Consider the following 18,887-nt stretch of genomic DNA (forward strand, 5'->3'; position numbering starts at 1 on the left):
GGTTTATATACTTATGTATGTGTTTGCCTTATGTATGTGTTTCCTCCAGCACCATAATTCAAAAGCGTCAATTCTTCGGCGATCAGCCTTCTTTATGGTCCAGCTCTCACTTCCATACATCACTACTGGGAAAACCATAGCTTTTACTATACGGACCTTTGTTGGCAAGGTGATGTCTCTACTTTTTAAAAGAAAAAGAAAAAAAGCAGAGACATCACCTTGCCAACAAAGGTCCGTATAGTAAAAGCTATGGTTTTCCCAGTAGTGATGTATGGAAGTGAGAGCTGGACCATAAAGAAGGCTGATCGCCGAAGAATTGACGCTTTTGAATTATGGTGCTGGAGGAAACTCTTGAGAGTCCCATGGACTGCAAGAAGATCAAATGCATCCATTCTGAAGGAAATCAGCCCTGAGAGCTCACTGGAAGGACAGATCGTGAAGCTGAGGCTCCAATACTTTGGCCACCTCATGAGAAGAGAAGACTCACTGGAAAAGACCCTGATGTTGGGAAAGATGGAGATGGGGACAAGGAGAAGGGGACGACAGAGGACGAGATGGTTAGACAGTGTTCTCGAAGCTACAAACATGAATCTGACCAAACTGCGGGTGGCAGTGGAAGACAGGAGTGCCTGGCGTGCTCTGGTCCAGGGGGTCACGAAGAGTCGGACACGACTGAACGACTAAACAACAACAAAATGTGTTTGCCTTGCACGTTTATGAACATTTATATTTGGGACCTTAGAATTCTTAGAACACCACCTTCTTGACCGTTGAACCCACTGCTGACCTTGTCAACTCAATCTGCTGGAGCTGTCTTTGCATGCAGGGGAAATCCCTAACTTAGAGGGTTTGAAACAAATTGGCTTCCCTCGCCTGGTTTTGCTGGCCAGTCAAAGCCATTTCCTGGGTTGTGGCTGTTGCATGCTGACGACAACTAGGACAAACAGGTGGGAGCTGAGTGCTGGGTGGGGACCAAATGTGGACAACTACCCCAGAAGGGGCATGGCTACCCTTCCACTAACACCCCATAACTAACCCCATAAAAGCTGTTTTGGCTGGCTGGACAACAGTCATATAGCCTTTGAAAGTGAAAACAGAGTCTGTGGTGTCACAGTTTAAAGAAACCGCAAAGACAGCAAATGCAGGGATCTGGGCCCAGAGCAAAAGGACAAGTTTAATCATTTAAAAATGGTGACGAGAGAGTTAGCGCTCTGTGTAGTGGAACAGGGGAATCTGGCCTGCAGGGGTACCCTTCGTTTGCGTGGAGGAGTTTGATGTGATTTCTTTCTTAACAGATTGGCTCAACTCTTTAAGCGTGGACATTAAGTAGAACGACTTCCCTGGAGATATAATTAAGAAGTTTGAAAGATTTAATATCAAAGACTAAACATATAGAGCGTTGAACAATTCACGCGCACTTAAATATAATTACTCACAAATTGAGGTTTTCCAGGACCTTAAGTCCTGAGCTCATTCTTTGATCAGCAAGTTGTGGCAGAAGGAAGAAGTATTACGCTCAAAGGCAGGGTCTGAATATCTCTGTCATCATGCTCTGATCGGTCAATGCGACTGGACTTACAGTGACTAAAGACCTAATTGCTGGAATCGTTCTAGATCAGTTGGCAGAGACTCAAGGTGGCAGGTTTGAGCCCCATGCTGGGCAAAAGATTTCTGCCTTGCAGGGGTTGGAATAGATAACCCTCGTGGTCCTTTCAAGCCTACAGTTCTACAGCTGTGGATGTTGGAAAATTCAAGACAGAGAAAAGAAAATGCCACCAACTTGAACAATTTAAAAGATTAGACGAATTTATGGTGGAAAAGGCTCATGGCCAGAACTGCTGTGCTCTACCTGCAATAGGTGCAACATGGGTGGTGCTGTGGGTTGAACCACAGAGCCTAGGACTTGCCGATCAGAAGGTCGGCGGTTCAAATCCCCGCGACGGGGTGAGCTCCCGTTGCTCGGTCCCTGCTCCTGCCCACCTAGCAGTTCGAAAGCACGTCAAAGTGCAAGTAGATAAATAGGTAGCGCTCCGGCGGGAAGGTAAACGGCGTTTCCGTGCGCTGCTCTGGTTCACCAGAAGTGGCTTAGTCCTGCTGGCCACATGACCCGGAAGCTGTACGCTGGCTCCCTTGGCCAGTAAAGTGAGATGAGCGCTGCAACCCCAGAGTTGGTCACGACTGGACCTAATGATCCAGCATAGGAGCACATCCACAGGAGCCCTGCCCAGTTGCTATGCCAACCCTGATGGTCCTAGACAGAAAGCCATCAACTACACTACAGACTGCATACAGGAGTGGATTCAACACGGACTATAACAAAAGAACAGTGATTGGATTTCCCCTCAGGGGGCAGGAAACTGCAATCTCCCCTTTGTCACCTGGAAAGTACTCATGGGGAGGGGGGAAAGGAGGAACCAGCCAGGTGACAGGACACTCAGGTTACCACCACAACTCCTCCCTCAACCCCTCCTTTCTGTAATGTATGCATGATGTTTCTGGGGGTGGGCCTGACCTAGAGGAGGGGAATTTCAAAAGTTTTTATAAGGTCTTGCACACCATTGTTCTGGGTCTTTCCTCTCTCCTGCGAGTGAGGGGAACACCCTGCTGCAACAGTACAATAAAGGCCAAGCCTACAGGCTGCTGATTTGCTCCAATTTACTCTGGTTGGTGTCTTTACTTTTTGTCCAAGGGAGCCCTCGGATTTTTCCGGTAACACCCAGAAACTACAACTAATCCAGAATGCGGCAGCTAGACTGGTGACTGGGAGTGGCCGCCGGGACCACATAACACTGGTCTTGAAAGACCTACATTGGCTCCCAGTACGTTTCCGAGCACAAATCAAAGTGTTGGTGCTGACCTTTGAAGCCCTAAACGGCCTCGGCCCAGTATACCTGAAGGAGCGTCTCCACCCCATCGTTCTACCCGGAGGCTGAGGTCCAGCGGTGAGAGCCTTCTGGCGGTTCCCTTGCTGCGAGAAGCCAAGTTACAGGGAACCAGGCAGAGGGCCTTCTCGGTAGTGGCACCCGCCCTGTGGAACGCCCTCCCACCAGATTTCAAAGAAAAAAACAACTACCAGACTTTTAGAAAACATCTGAAGGCAGCCCTGTTTAGGGAAGCTTTCAATGTTTAACACAGTATTGTATTTTAATATTCTGTTGGAAGTCGCCCAGAGTAGCTGGGGAAACCCAGCCAGATGGGCACGGTATAAATAATAATTTATTATTATTATTACAATGTATTTTGTGCCTTTATCTTGTATTTTTATGGTGCGAACTACCCTGACACCTATGGACGAAGGGTGGGATACTACTGCTGCTGCTAATACTACTACTATTACTAATACAGAACTGTAGCGTGGGAAGGGACCCCAAGGGTCATCTAGTCCAACCCGCTACAATGCAGGAGTACCAGATCAGCATGAGCCAGGCAGGAACCCCTGAAATTGCTGTCGCGGCTGGGGGGGGGATGCTGCCAAAAGGGAACTTTGCAAGAATCCTGGCTAAATTAAGAATAATTCAAGTCTGAGTCGGGCAGCAATTCCTGCCTTCGCTGCCCTCCATCTCCATTGACCTCCCTTGGGACGGGAGGCGGCACTTCCGCCCTTGGGAGAAGAGGGCGGAAGTGGCTTCAAGCGCAGCCAGAAAGTCCCGCCTCCCGGAAGCGGACGGCCGCTCTGCCCCTGGGCGCTCGATGGTGCGCGGCCCCTCCCGCTTCCTGTTGTTCCCGGACACTCTTCCGGGTTGGGGGTCCGGAGGTTTGGCTGGAGCTGCGCCCGGTGAGTGGAGGCGCCCCGGGGGGAGAGGGAAGAGGGGCGCCCGGGGAGGGGGCGAGGGAGGCCTTCCCTTAGCCGGGAGAGGTAGGATCCTGACCCTGCACCCGTGTTCTGCGCTTGCGGGTCGCCCTGCACGTCGGAATGCGCCCCAGGGAAACTCGCAGGCAGGCGGGCGAGGAGGAGGAAACCCAGTTCATTGCGGCGCCTGGATCTCTCCCAGGAATCTGCCTGCCCCACAGTCAGGCCCTCCAGCTCAGGGCTGCCCACACGGGCTGGCAGCAGCCGGGGACTTAATAATAATAATATTTATTTACCGGTATACCCTGCCCTCCCCAGCCAAGACTGGGCTCAGAGCGGTTAACACCAAGTATAGAAACAATTGATTAAAATACAACATTAAAACGCAGCCTCATTTCAGTAGAAACTCAAGTCAGAAACTTTTTTGGGGATGAAAACGTCAAATCTTCAGGGGTTCAGGGCGCCCTGGTGCTGCAGCCAAAGGTCCCAGGTGCCAAGGGGGGTGTTCTGCCACTGGGCTGCGGCCCTTCCAGGTGGCACACATCCTTCTCCGTTTCTGTACTCGCAACAGCCCTGCGAGGGAGGTGAGGCGGGGACTGGCCCAGGGCGGCACCCGGTGAGCATCAGGATTCGAACCCTGGTCCCTGCCAGGTCCTAGTTTGGCATAGTCTGAACCTCCGCCACCACTGACTCCTCAGAGCCTTGTTGGTTGCGGGGGCCAGGGGACTAAAAGATTCATTCTAATGTTTTGCTTGTTTATCCAGTAATAACAACCCTAAAACCACGAAGAATAATAATAAATAATAATAAAATTTTATTTATATCCTGCCCTCCTCAGACGAAGCCGGGCTCAGAGTGGCTAACAACAATAAAAGTGACACAGTTTACATAAAATCACAATCAATTAATTGAAATGCATTCTAAAATCAATTCATTCTAAAATCAATTCAAAATCAAATTAATAGCAACCATTGGGCTAGATTATAATCTCCACAGTACTGATGATGGAGTGCGCATGTCGGAGTGGTGGTGGTCCGTGGGTGTTTATTTGATTAAGGATTAGGTTTCCGCCCCCCCCCCCCGGCAAATCTCCTGTGCCTTTAGCCCAGGGCTGCCACCTTTTCAGCCTGCCACTAGCTAATATGGTGACACCAGCAGCCGATTATCTTTCCATGCCATGGAAAAGCTTCACTTGCCAAACCTTATTTATCATCCTGCTGAATAAAACACAAGAGCAGACCAGGCTGCTGCTGTTAGGGTGAGTTGGCAACCCTACTTTAACAGCTGCATGACTGGCAGAAAACTGGCAGGTATGGATTTCTTCCCATGACTGCGTTTCTTAGAAGATGGATCTACAGAATATCTCTCCCTGTATCATTTCTGCCTGTCATGGGGGCTGTCAGTGGAGACTGACGTGGATTCCCTCCCTCTGCAGCTGAGGACAGACCTCTCATTTTTCAGGCTTGCGGGTTGTTGATGTGGGTGGCACAGAAAAATGTGTTAGAGAGAGTGGTTTTCATATACAATAAATAGGTAAAGAGTAAAGGGACCCCTGACCATTAGGTCCAGTCGTGGCCGACTCTGGGGTTGCGGCGCTCATCTCGCTTTACTGGCCGAGGGAGCCGGCGTACAGCTTCCGGTTCATGTGGCCAGCATGACTAAGCCGCTTCTGGCGAACCAGAGCAGTGCACGGAAATGCCGTTTACCTTCCCACAGGAGCGGTATCTATTTATCTACTTGCACTTTGACATGCTTTTGAACTGCTAGGTTGGCAGGAGCAGGGACCGAGCAACGGGAGCTCACCCCGTCGTGGGGATTTGAACCGCTGACCTTCTGATTGGCAAGCCCTAGGCTCTGTGGTTTAACCCACAGCGCCACTCGCATTCCTATAGAATAAATAAAAGTGCTTTAATCGTATCCCAGGGCTCTTTTAGAGAATTTTAACATGCTGTCTTCTTACCTGACCAGCTTCTGTCTTTTTATGGGAAGTTTGGTCTTTTCAGTGCTGAAGATCAAACACCAGCAGAAAGGAAAATTGCAAGGGTCAGTATCTCCTACTAGGCTAATTTTTATTTATTTATTGTGTTCAGGTTTATAAAGCACTACTGAAGCTTGACGATGTCTGAAGATGAAGAAAAGCTTAACTTGCGTCGCCTTGAGCCAGCCATCCAGAAGTTCATTAAAGTTGCCGTTCCAACAGATCTGGAGAGGTTAAGAAAGCATCAGATAAATATTGAGAAGGTTTACTTTTTTCCCCTGAATATTAAGTTGATATTGTATAATTTCGCTGACATTAGCACAACTTCAGCAAAGCGGAGATGCTTTTATTAGAACTAAAGTTGGGCAAGTGTATTTGGCTCTGCTGCACGACAATTTCCGCATCCCTCCTCAAAAAAGCCCCTCCACCTTCAATGGTTTTCTTTAAATTGGGGCCTTAAAAGGGTAAAGGGACCCCTGACCATTAGGTCCAGTCGTGACCGACTCTGGGGTTGCGGCACTCATCTGGCTTTATTGGCCAAGGGAGCCGGCGTACAGCTTCTGGGTCATGTGGCCAGCATGACTAAGCCGCTTCTGGTGAACCAGAGCAGCGCACGGAAACGCCGTTTACCTTCCCGCCAGAGCGGTACCTATTTATCTACTTGCTCTTTTGATGTGCTTTCTAACTGCTAGGTTGGCAGGAGCAGGGACTGATCAACGGCAGCTCTCCCCATTGCGGGGATTCGAACTGCCAACCTTCTGATCGGCAAGTCCTAGGCTCTGTGGTTTAACCCACAGTGCCACCCGCATCCCAATTGGGGCCTTACTATTATTTAAAATGAGGCAGCCGAGGCAGCCTGGGGGTGCTCCCATTTGCTGCAGAACAGCTGAATGGCTGGTCATTATTTGGGGATGTTGGGAGGGTAGAGGTCTGCCTCCATTGGCCAATATTTTGTTTGATCTTAAATGCATGGTCTGGGTGCCCATCCAAAAGTGCTGCTATAAACAGAGAAAAGGGACTGTCTAAAGGTTTGGATTGAGAGTTGCCTTTTAGTCTGTGCACCTGCTGAGATAATAATAATAATAATAATAATAATAATAATAATAATAATAATAATAATTTTTATTTATACCCTGCCCTCCCCAGCCAAGACTGGGCTCAGGGCGGCTAACACCAGGTATAAAACAATTGATTCAAATACAACTTAAAAACAAGATTAAAATGCAGCCTCATTTCAGTAGAAACTCAAATCAAAAACTTTTTGGGGATGAAAACGTCAAATCTTCAACGTCAAATAAGGGGACAAATTGGTTGCAATGATTTGCAAATGCAACTGGGGTCAAAATTACCCCCCCCCCCATAAATAAATATTGCTTTCCATGAACTCTGCAGGTAGTTGTGACCTCACTTGGCTGGGTTGCAAGTGTGATTCTAAGTGGAAAATATCATTTATAAACATCAGATTTATAAAGAGGGCTTGCAAGTCAGTGGGGGCTTCCATTTGCCCTGGCACAATAAGGAAGTGAGTAATTTGTCAATTATGAGGGTTTTTCTCATTCAGTGCTCTTTTCTCGCAAGAAAGGGAAAGAGGAGGCTCTGAGCCAAGTATCTGTAGACATGAAAACAGTAAAAACCACAAAAAGGCAAATGGCATTTTGCAAGGTTTCTTTCCCTCCCCCCCCCAATTTTTTTATTGATTACCCACATTTATCACAAAATGATATAACAAAGAAACACAAAACACACACACAAAAACCACACAATACAATAAAATTGAACCAAAAAGAAATTATTTCTAATACCTAATTCTCGTAACATTGATAACTGACTTCCTTGAATCCCCTCTAACTGAATTTCATTATGTCACATTTATAACAGTTCTCCAAGTTTGTATTTCTAATAATATTAACGCCTTTCATTTACTCATCTCTTTGGCATTTTGCAAGGTTTCTTTGAGCCCTAATACTTTATGTGTTCCCACCTCCCAGCTGTCGTCAGTATCTCTCTCCTCATTCTCCATTTCTTGCAGAGAGGTCAAGAGTGCCTTCATAGCAGGGGAATCTTTCCCTGCAAATGCTAATCTGTTTTTCACCAGATTGTGGATGGGGACTCAAAGCACCAGATGATGGTTCAAACCTTGTCACAATTGAAGAGTCCCTGGGACAAGGAGTTGTGAATGTCTTGCGTAATGGCTTTTGTGACATTTCTCAGCGTTGTTGGGTAACACTGGGCTCTCTTTGTTGATGGAGGCTTAAGCTGGAATCAGAGAGCAAAGTTTGCTGCAATTGAGAGAGTGAGTCTGTCGCTTGGAATGATGTGTGCACATAGCTTATCTTACCCTTTCGTGCCAGCAGGCACTGGAATAGCCTGTTCCCCAAACCCCACCATCTCCTCTGCCTTAAGACAGCACAGGGAATGGGAAATGGCGATTCTTTTTGTCCTTCCTTTCTCTGTAGACCCATAAAAACACAATTTTTTTCTCTCTCTCCCCTTGCCTTTAGTATCAGAGATGCAGACTGTGGGACAGGTTACATGAAGAGCACATCAATGCCGGCCGTACGGTTCAAGTAAGTAGTTAGAAATACGCATTCCAGTGTTTGTTGTGAATGCTGCTGGTTTTTCCCAGAAAATAGCAGAAGCCAAAATGCAAAGATCTCCCCTTTCTCCTTGTAAAGGGACCCCTGGACCATTAGGTCCAGTCGTGACCGACTCTGGGGTTGTGGTGCTCTTCTCGCTTTATTGGCCGAGGGAGCTGGCATACAGCTTCTGGGTCACGTGGCCAGCATGACTAAGTCGCTTCTGGCGAAGCAGAGCAGTGCACGGAAACGCCGTTTACCTTCCCGCCGGAGCGATACCTATTTATCTACTTGCACAAAGAAGGAGACTAGGAGTCTCCTTCTTTGGAGGTCTTTAAGCAGAGGCTTGACAACCATATGTCAGGAGTGCTCTGATGGTGTTTCCTGCTTGGCAGGGGGTTGGACTCGATGGCCCTTGTGGTCTCTTCCAACTCTATGATTCTATGATTCACTTTGACGTGCTTTCGAACTGCTAGGTTGGCAGGAGCAGGGACTGAGCAACGGGAGCTCACCCCATCGTGGGGATTCGAACCGCCGACCTTCTGATCAGCAAGTCCTAGGCTCTGTGGTTTAACCCACAGCGCCACCCATGTCCCGTAGGGCACCGTAGCTAACCTAAAAGCTACCCAAGCTTTCCTCCTCCTTCCACTATCCAACCTGTGTTGAATCTTACATTTGACTGCTCCTTGGTGCAAGGACCTGTTCCCTTGCCTGCAACGATCCTATAACAACACACAACAGAGGTGCGCCATTCACTCAGTTATGGTACAACAACTGCAAATGGCTTCAATATCAGCAACTGAAAATACCATGAGATGTGAAATAAGCAAGCCATTTTGGACTCTTAATGTCAAGCATAAATACCTTACTGTTCTTAACTTCTGTGTGCAACTGCTTTAATAGTTTTTAATTAGGTGTAGCTGTTTTACACATGTTTTTGTTGTCAGTGTGAGAGCCAGTGTGGTGTAGTGGTTAAGAGCGATAGTCTCATAATCTGGGGAACCGGGTTCACGTCTCCGCTCCTCCACATGCAGCTGCTGGGTGACCTTGGGCCAGTCACACTTCTCTGAAGTCTCTCAGCCCCACTCACCTCACAGAGTGTTTGTTGTGGGGGAGGAAGGGAAAGGAGAATGTTAGCCGCTTTGAGACTCCTTAAAGGGAGTGAAAGGCGGGATATCAAATCCAAACTCTTCTTCTTCTCTTCTTCAGTTGCTTTGGCGATGCCTCAGGGGAAGCGATTCATAAATGAAATAAATAATAATATTTATATCCTGTTTTTCTAAACCAAAGAATGCACTCAAAATACAGAAAGGGAGGAGATTACAGTATAGGTGGCCATACCTGGAATATTAGCCCAAGATATAGTCTCACAAAAAATAAAAGGCATTCTCTATGCAGCCTTTACTGTTTCCCAAATCTTTTTGGGAATTGCCTGTGACCAGTACTTAAGCACTAGAGCAGTTATCCCAGCAAGGGCCCAGGAGAGATTCAGAGGCTTATATCAGGTCCAAGAACTGAGGCTGTCTGGGCCGGAATGGAGCTGCTGTCCCCGGAATTTGCACCTGATACCTGAATTATTCTATCAGGTATGAAGAGAGCTCTATTCAGTGGGTTGTGTGTAACCAAATCCCCTGACGGCAACTGTTAGAGGCCACTCAAATCAGAGAATAATTAAAGAGTGGGAGGGAGTGAAGGAATATGTGAAAAAATAGGGTTCTGGGACTGGAATATTAATAGATAACGTGTAAAACGTGCAGGGTTAAGCAAGGAAATAGTAAAAGAATCAGCTGAACAATGACTAAATTATAACAACGCAACAAGACAGAAGAAGAAGGGGGGAAAAAGAGATCACACATGGATGAAGGAGAATGGGGGGTATAGGGGAATTTGAAATATTATTTATAATATAAAAGCTTTAATATAAAATTTCTAACCATGTTGTATTTGTATACAGCAAAGAGAAGTTTAGAGTAATTAGGTATATTTTAATTTAGTTAATTATGTAATAGGTTTATGTTAGAAAATTAATACGGATGTTGAACTTGATGTTTGTAATTTTTCTTTTTTTTGGTTTTGGAAATAAAAAGTTTAAAAACCACCCCCCCCCTTTTGAATTGTCATTTGCAGCAGCTGCGAGCAAATATCCGAGAGATGGAGAAGCTCTGCCTACGGGTCCGGAAGGAAGACCTCCACGCTTTGGAGAGGATGATCAACCCGGTGAAGGACCAGGCGTCGGTGGCCATCAAGGAATTTCTGCAGCTCCACTTGGAGTCTGCAGAAGAACTGAAGAGGCAATTCAAGGAGAAAGAGGCGTTGCTGCAGTCCCCTTTAACCAGATCAACCACCGTAGCAGGGGGTATGAGTGCGCCGTGTTCCTTTTTCAAACAAGTATGTTTTTATCGCCAAGAAATCTGTATGATCTTTCTGGACCAGAGTTGAGATGGTCATTTAGCTGTTAAATGACCCATCTGTCACATGCAAAATGTTGAAAGCTACGGGAATGTTTAAGGCAAAGTCACACACGTTGAAGGCGCTGGGCGTGTTCCTAGTTTCTGCCGCTGAAATCAAAGAGCAAAAAAAGCAGCCAGCTTGCAACTACAGTGGTACATTGGGTTAAGAAATTAATCCGGGTAACCTTCAAAGGTAGCCCCACATAGAGCGCATTGCAGTAGTCCAAGTGAGAGATAACCAGAGCATGCACCACTCTGGCGAGACAGTACGCTGGCAAGTAGGGTAAACAGCTGCCGTGGACACAGAGTTGACCTGCACCTCCATGGACAGCTGTGAGTCCAGAATGAAACCCAGGCTGTGCACCTGGTCCTTCAGGGGCACAGTTACCCCATTCAGGACCAGGGAGTCCCCCACCCACTTTGAATTGTGCTCTGAAGTGTATTGGGAGCCAATGTAGGTCTTTCAAGACTGGTGTTATGTGGTCTCTTTAGCCGCCCCCAGTCACCAGTCCAGCTGCCGCATTCTGGATTAGTTGTAGCTTCTGGGTCACCTTCAAAGGTAGCCCCACATAGAGCGCATTGCAGTAGTCCAAGTGGGAGATAGCCAGAGCATGCACCACTCTGGCGAGACAGTGCGTGGGGAAGGAGGCTCTCTGCTTAAGAACTTCCAGGGAAGGAGAGTCCACTCCCATTTATCCGATGGCAGTTTAATCGAATTGGGGCGGACGGCTGGGAGCTCTTTATCTCTTGCTAGGTTAACCCTTTGGGACTCATTATGAGACTTTGTGATCTTTCCACTCAGAAACGTTTTACGATGCCAGCAACGAAGGACTCTCTCAGAGTTACATCCAGACGTTCTCCCCTCTCCCCGAAATCCCCCAGGATCAAAACGCGGCGGAATCGTGGGAAATTCTTGAAGAGGTAATAATAAATTCTTGAAGAGGGAAGTAATAGTGCCACTGTATTCTGCTCTGGTCAGACCTCACCTGGAGTACTGTGTCCAGTTCTGGGCACCACAGTTCAAGAAGGACACTGACAAACTGGAACGTGTCCAGAGGAGGGCAACCAAAATGGTCAAAGGCCTGGAAACGATGCCTTATGAGGAACGGCTAAGGGAGCTGGGCATGTTTAGCCTGGAGAAGAGGAGGTTAAGGGGTGATATGATAGCCATGTTCAAATATATAAAAGGATGTCACATAGAGGAGGGAGAAAGGTTGTTTTCTGCTGCTCCAGAGAAGCGGACACGGAGCAATGGATCCAAACTACAAGAAAGAAGATTCCACCTAAACATTAGGAAGAACTTCCTGACAGTAAGAGCTGTTTGACAGTGGAATTTGCTGCCAAGGAGTGTGGTGGAGTCTCCTTCTGTGGAGGTCTTTAAGCAGAGGCTTGACAACCATATGTCAGGAGTGCTCTGATGGTGTTTCCTGCTTGGCAGGGGGTTGGACTCGATGGCCCTTGTGGTCTCTTCGAACTCTATGATTCTAGGTAGGCTGGGCTTCTACTCTGAGGGTCTCTTGGACAAATTCAGAGGAGCAGAAGAGTAACAGCACATTGTTTTTGGATCTCATTGTAGGACTTGATTGAGCTCAGCAACCTGGTGACGGACTTCTCTCTGCTTGTTAACGTAAGTATGGCAAGATTAGGGTCTTGACGTTCCTCCTGCGTTCAGAAGAAAGGGGGCGAAATCTTAGATGCGCAATTCTTATGTCTCTGGAGTGAGAAGAGGAATATGCGGAGAGTTTAGTCTCTGCGGCTAACAGATTGAGGTTGAATCCTGGGGACAGGAGGTGGGCGGGTGTGGAGGACTCCTTGGTCCTGGATGGGGCAACTGTGCCCCTGAAGAACCAGGTGTGCAGCCTGGGAGTCATTTTGGACTCACAGCTGTCCATGGAGGCGCAGGTCAATTCTGTGTCCAGGGCAGCTGTGTACCAGCTCCATCTGGTATGCACGCTGAGACCCTACCTGCCCGCAGACTGTCTCGCCAGAGTGGTGCATGCTCTGGTTATCTCCCGCTTGAACTACTGCAATGCGCTCTATGTGGGGCTGCCTTTGAAGGTGACCCGGAAACTACAACTAATCCAGAATGCGGCAGCTAGACTGGTGACTGGGAGCAGCTGCTGAGACCACATAACACCGGTCTTGAAAGACCTACACTGGCTCCCAGTACGTTTCTGAGCACAATTCAAAGTGTTGGTGCTGACTTTGAAAGCCCATCGTTCAGCCCGGATGATGATGTCCAGCACCGAGGGCCTTCTGGTGGTTCCTTCGCTACGAGAAGCCAAGTTACAGGAAACCAGGCAGAAGGCCTTCTTGGTAGTGGCTCCTGCCCTGTGGAACGCCCTCCCACCAGATGTCAAAGAGAAGAACAACTACCAGACTTTTAGATGACATCTGAGGGCAGCCCTGTTTAGGGAAGCTTTTAATGTTTAATAGGTTATTGTATTTTAGTTATAGCAACAGCCAAGGCGACATTTTTCCACCTTCGCCGCATCAAGCAGTTGGTCTCTTACCTTTCCCGCCCCGACCTGGCCACAGTGATCCATGCGACGGTCATCTCCAGGCTTGACTACTGTAATTCGCTCTACGCAGGGCTGCCCTTGAAGCTGTCCCAGAAACTCCAGCGGGTGCAGAATGCTGCAGCGTGGCTCCTCACGGGGTCTCTGCCATGGGAGCATATTCACCCAGTGCTTTTCAAGCTGCACTGGCTCCCGGTGGAGTACAGGGTCAAATTTAAGGTGCTGCTTTTGACCTTTAAAGCCCTTCACGGCCTAGGACCCTCGTACCTACGGGACTGCCTCTCCTGGTATGCCCCACGGAGAGCCTCAAGGTCCATAAATAAGAACACCCCAGTGGTCCCGGGCCCTAAGGAAGTTAGATTGGCTTCAACCAGAGCCAGGGCCTTTTCAGCACTGGCTCCAGCCTGGTGGAACGCTCTGCCTCATGAGACCAGGGCCCTGCAGGATCTGATTTCTTTCCGCAGGGCCTGTAAGACAGAGTTGTTCCGCCTGGCCTTTGGCTTGGAGCCAATTTGATTCCCTCCCTCCCTCTCTTTCTTTTTCCTTTTCCTTCTCCTCCTGCGATGAGGCTACATTTTAATATTTTAATGTTCCATTATTTTAATGTTGTATTTTACTTTTGCTTTTAAGTTGTAATCATTCATCTTGTTTTTATTATTTTTAGTTTTCGGAATCCAGCATTTTGGAAGGCTTCGCGCTTTGTACTTTGAACTGGGGTGTGTGCTTTTCTTTTGCCGTTTCGCTTGAAAACTCTTTTGTGTCTTCTAGGCTCAGCAGGAGAAGATCGACAAGATTGAAGATAACGTCAACACGGCCGCCGTGAATGTCGAAGAGGGGACCAGGAATTTGTCCAGGGTAGGGCTCTCTCCATCTGTCTCCTGGCAAACCAGTGGCACTCTGCTTTCCAGCAATACTCCATTGAATCAAAGAATCATAGAGTTGGAAGGGACCCCAAGGGTCATCTAGTCCAACCCCCGGCAATGCAGGAATCTCAGCTAAAGAATCCCTGGCAGGTGGCCCTCCAACCTCTGCTTAGAAACCTCCAAAAAATCTGCTTAAAAACCAGTTGAGCCGACTCCACTGTGGAGCAGCTCTTACCATCAGAAGGTTCTTCCTGATGTTGAGTTGCAATCTCTTTTCTTGTCACCTCAATCCATTGGTTCAAGTTCTGCCTCTGAAAAAGCAGAAAACACCGTTTTTCAAGTGACACGCCTCCCTAATAAGCTACAATGCCAACTCAGCCTGGAGCCATAAGAAAACCATAGGAAAGGCTGCAGTTCAGTGCCTCCTCCTCAGGTAGTCTTCAGAAATTCATAAGAAATCACATCGTATCAATCTCATCAGTTCTAATGGCATTTAGGACCCAGGGAAGTGAGGTCTAAGGGGAGGGGGGAGTGAACCCACCATAATCCCAGGGTGATAGCTGCCCCAGGAGTGTCAGACAGAAAATCATCTCAGTCACAATGCCTGCCCCCCCTCGTGGGATGAACCCGGGTCAAAGCAAAGGGGTTTTATTTGACTTGACTTCGGGACCAGGGAACTGTAAATGCTTTTTCCTTTGTACTGTGATGGAGTAAGTGTGAAAGTCTATATTTGAGTGACAGGGCCATGCCTGGATCTCAGGTTCTACCCGAGACCACACCTTTTAGGTGACATATCTATGATGTCTTGATGATGCTTCTGGAAATGTATTATGGGAAACTTTAAAACACCGATGTCATCTTCTTTGGTGATCCCTCGTAGCCGAGTAAGATTGTCTTCCATGAACACTGTCTTAACAGTGAGTCTGTAAGTGACTGTGGAGGCCAATTCTGGATCCACACATCCATCCACAGTGGGGAAATAGATTTCTGGGCGGGAGTTGATCCTGGTGTGGATTTGCCAAATGTGCCTTCCTCTTAGCACGATTCTCCCTTGCGTCCTGAGTTCAAGTGTCTTCAAAGCCCATGACATATTTGGTAAAGGCTGTTCTCTAACTTGAGCACTTGTCTCATACATGGAAAAGTACGGTACTTTCTCGCGACACCAGCTCACCCCTGTCTTCCTTCTTCTCCAGGCTGCCAAATTCAAGCTGGCCGCCCTGCCTGTCGCCGGCGCCCTCATTGGCGGAGTCGTCGGGGGTCCTATTGGGCTCCTGGCCGGGTTCAAAGTGGCCGGCATTGCTGCCGCGCTCGGCGGCGGAGTTTTGGGCTTCACGGGCGGGAAGCTGATCCAAAGGAAGAAGCAAAGGATGATTGAAGGCCTCTCGGCTCCAGCCTCCTGCAGCTGCCCAGATCTCCCCAGACCAAGCGACCGAGAATGTAGCTGAAGGGGGGCTCCTCTGGCGAGCCGCCCACCTCCGCTTTGGATCCCCCTTGCGCCCGACGGACCTGAAGAGCAGATCCAGCCCTGGCAGCGTTTGGAAAGGGTAACCCCGAGTCCCTCTCTCCGGTCGGGGCAGAGAAGTCTCGCCCTTCCATTTTGAAAAGGGGGGAAGGTCAGAAGGCGTGTGCCAAAGGAGCACCTTTCTCGTCCGAGAATTAAGAGGGCGACGTTCCCAAGACACCTTTTCCTGGAGAAACGGACGAGGGAGATTTTAAGTCGTAAATGGTTCAGTGCCTGGTCCATCTTCTCTGCGAGTATACAAAGAAATGTCTCCTTCAGGGTTCTTTGTGGTGGAATCCTTAGCCTAGTTTGAAGTTCAATGCCTGGACTCTTTTCATACACCTGTTTGGCTCAGGTGAAGTCACTGATCCTCTCCTTTGCCCAAGTGCTGGATTTCTGGGATTTATTTTTTTTTAAAGGTGCAGACTTTCCCAAAACTTAACCTTTCAGGCTTTAGGACAGAAGTCCTGCTCTCTCTCTCTCTCTCTTTAAAGTGTTGCTTTTAGGAAAATCGGAACTGTGCTTTGCGAACGAATTTTCACAGTGTTTCAGGTTCTCTTCGGAAGTATCCGCTATCGACCACCAAGTGTTGGAGGACTCTGTGGTGGCCAAATTTCTGGATATATTGGACGGGACACTGATCTCCCATAATCCCTTTTCCCCGTTGCCACATCGGCCGAATTCTGATGGGAGGGAATCAAATATGAGCCAAAGATAACGCCATACTGTGCCAATGCTCTCGTGACAGTTGGGTTTTTTTTTTGCTGGGTGTTGAGTTTTCTGAATACGAAACCTTTTTCTTTTTAAGTGCTCCGACGTTTATAAGTAAAGTTTGATACATGCTTAAAAGGAGTTCCATTTTTCTCCGGCACAAAAGAAGTCTTAATTCAGCGTCTGAAGATGATTTCTCTGCGTCTCGGTCCTACCCAGGACTGGGTGGCAGGATGCGTCTTCTTGAAATTGTGCGATTGTCTCTCATCAAGGTTTGTGTCTTATCTGAAGCCCAAGACCTGTGGCTTCTTCGTTCCTCTGACAGCGGACTCGGGACTTCAATATTGTTGTCTGGCCTGTACAGAACAGTATACAGAAGATTAGGATTCTGGTGTCAGTGGGTCGCCCTGTTGTGTGGGTCACAAGCACCACCCTCCACCTGAAAACCACTATTAAATATTTTGAACTGGCCCACCTAAACCCAAAGATGGTAGTGAGGTTGTGGGGAACGTCCATTATACGCCATTTGTTAAGCGGAGCAGCAAATTGTTTTCCTGGGTGATTGAATTAAAGCGGGAGTTCTTAATGACAGGGGAAATAAAAAAACATTTTAAAAATTGTAGTTACTTGTGTGTTCAGAGACCGTCTTTTACGAAAGCAAAAGAAATCGCCACTCGACCCGTTTGATCTGTGGAGTTGCCACTGTTTCAGGTCCCACGTAATAGCCGCTCTGCATTTATCAGATCTTCGGAACTCCCTGTCTATTGACGTGAGGCAGGCGCCTTCAATGTATTCTTTTTGACACCTGACACTTTTTTTTAGGTGAGCCTAACAGAGTTGATTCGAGTTTTAATCTGTTATTGCCGCTGTTTTGATTTCTGGAGCCTTTAATTATTGTTGTTAATTCTTCCCAATAATTTCATGGTTTCTTGTTTTTTTAAAACCGCTTTGAGGGTTTTTAAAAAAACACTCCAGCAGTGTATAAATTTTTATGAAATAAAGATATCTTTATATCTATGAAGAATGAAGGGATTTGTTCCCTTGCGCTTAGGTGCTGCAAATTCAGGGTTGTTAAGGAGGTTGGTTCTGTCCCCGATGGCACCTCTGGGAAAGAGACTCTGGAGAGCTGCTGCTGCTGCCAGTCCGTGTAGACAGTATGGAGCTAGATGGACCAGCAGCCTGACTCAGTGTTTGTGACTTTCTGGTTTAGAGAAAAGGTGAGTCGTGGGCAACACAATAGGAGTTTATAAAACTCTTCATGGAGAAAGTGAACAGAGGATAGTTTTCCTCCCTCTCCTGTAGCACTCGAACTCGTGTCCATCCAACGAATGTTGGAAGATTCTGGGCCAATGAAAGAGAGCTGTGATTCCTTGCATCGCAGGGGGTTGGGATAGATGTCCCCTGGGGGTCCCTTCTGTGGTTCTAGGAGGGAGTGCAAACTATGTCAGCCTATCCCAAGGGAAAAGGAATAGGAATAAGAATGAGAAACCTGCTTCAAGAGGATCATAATTCTCTGAGACCTTAGGGAATTCACAAGTCTCTCAGTTCTCCCAGAAGGCCAAGAGGGGGCAGCAGTGCACTGCCTAATGTCACAGCAAAAGAGTCTTGTGGAGTCTTCAAAACTAAACAACTGTATTGGGGCATCAGTGTTCATGAACTAGAGGCCAATTTGCCCAAGTCTATGCATGGTTATAGAAGGACGCGGGTGGCGCTGAGGGTTAAAGCCTCAGCGCCTAGGGCTTGCCGATCGAAAGGTTGGCGGTTCGAATCCCCGTGGCGGGGTGTGCTCCCGTTGTTCGGTCCCAGCGCCTGCCAACCTAGCAGTTCGAAAGCACTCCCGGGTGCAAGTAGATAAATAGGGACCGCTTACTAGCGGGATGGTAAACAGCGTTTCGGTGTGCGGCTCTGGCTCGCCAGAGTAGCGATGTCACGCTGGCCACGTGACCCGGAAGTGTCTCCGGACAGCGCTGGCCCCCGGCCTCTTGCGTGAGATGGGCGCACAACCCTAGAGTCTGTCAAGACTGGCCCGTACGGGCAGGGGTACCTTTACCTTTACCTATGCATGGTTATGGGGACGCGGGTGGTGCTGTGGGTTAAACCACAGAGCCTAGGGCTTGCTGATTGGAAGGTTGGCTGTTTGAATGAGCTCCCGTTACTCAGTCCCCACTCCTACCCACCTAGCAGTTCAAAAGCACGTCAAAGTGCATGTAGATAAATGGGTACCGCTCCGGCGGGAAGGTGAACGGCGTTTCCGTGCTCTTCTGGTTCGCCAGAAGCGGCTTAGTCCTGCTGGCCACATGACCCGTCGCAGGGATTTGAACCGCTGACCTTCTGATCGACAAGTCCTAGGCTCTGTGTCCCTTCAGGGACTCCTTACACTGCGTTTAAAACCAAAATTGCATTTGGATAGAAACTGTTTCTCAGGCGGCTAGTCCTAGTCTTTATAACCCTGTGCCTTCTTCCAGAATGCAGAAGCTGAAAGAGATCATTTCTGGGGTG

General features: G+C 48.1%; 2 protein-coding genes and 1 long non-coding RNA gene across 4 annotated transcripts in view; 1 reads left to right on the top strand and 2 right to left on the bottom strand.

Moving 5' to 3' along the window:
- Positions 1-18,887, bottom strand: part of LOC310681409 — a 217,738-nt gene that overhangs the window by 151,600 nt on the left and 47,251 nt on the right. The gene's annotated exons all lie outside the window — the stretch shown is intronic.
- LOC310681331 (CTTNBP2 N-terminal-like protein) overlaps positions 1-18,887 on the bottom strand; it is a 463,736-nt gene that overhangs the window by 122,089 nt on the left and 322,760 nt on the right. The gene's annotated exons all lie outside the window — the stretch shown is intronic.
- On the top strand, positions 3,654-17,010 carry STX17 (syntaxin 17). 2 transcript variants are annotated; one of them, XM_083449085.1, is made up of 8 exons: positions 3,654-3,775; positions 5,881-6,031; positions 8,270-8,335; positions 10,472-10,700; positions 11,597-11,715; positions 12,371-12,421; positions 14,082-14,168; positions 15,370-17,010. In XM_083449085.1, exons 2-8 carry the CDS (start codon positions 5,909-5,911, stop codon positions 15,619-15,621), a joined length of 927 nt encoding a protein of 308 aa, XP_083305211.1. In that variant the 5' UTR covers positions 3,654-3,775; positions 5,881-5,908; the 3' UTR covers positions 15,622-17,010. The 2 variants fall into 2 exon arrangements, with proteins under 2 accessions (XP_083305211.1, XP_083305212.1); XM_083449086.1 differs by having other exon boundaries at positions 10,475-10,700.

This window comes from Podarcis tiliguerta, assembly GCF_965153285.1.
Source record: "Podarcis tiliguerta genome assembly, chromosome: 7".
In the NCBI taxonomy this organism is placed as follows: Eukaryota; Metazoa; Chordata; class Lepidosauria; order Squamata; family Lacertidae; genus Podarcis; species Podarcis tiliguerta.

Coding starts and splice junctions, on each gene's coding strand:
- STX17 (XM_083449085.1), top strand. CDS start 5,909: ATGTCTGAAGATGAAGAAAAGCTTAACTTGCGTCGCCTTGAGCCAGCC. Junction 8,336..10,471: donor ATGCCGGCCGTACGGTTCAA/GTAAGTAGTTAG, acceptor TGTCATTTGCAG/CAGCTGCGAGCAAATATCCG. Junction 14,169..15,369: donor GGACCAGGAATTTGTCCAGG/GTAGGGCTCTCT, acceptor CTTCTTCTCCAG/GCTGCCAAATTCAAGCTGGC.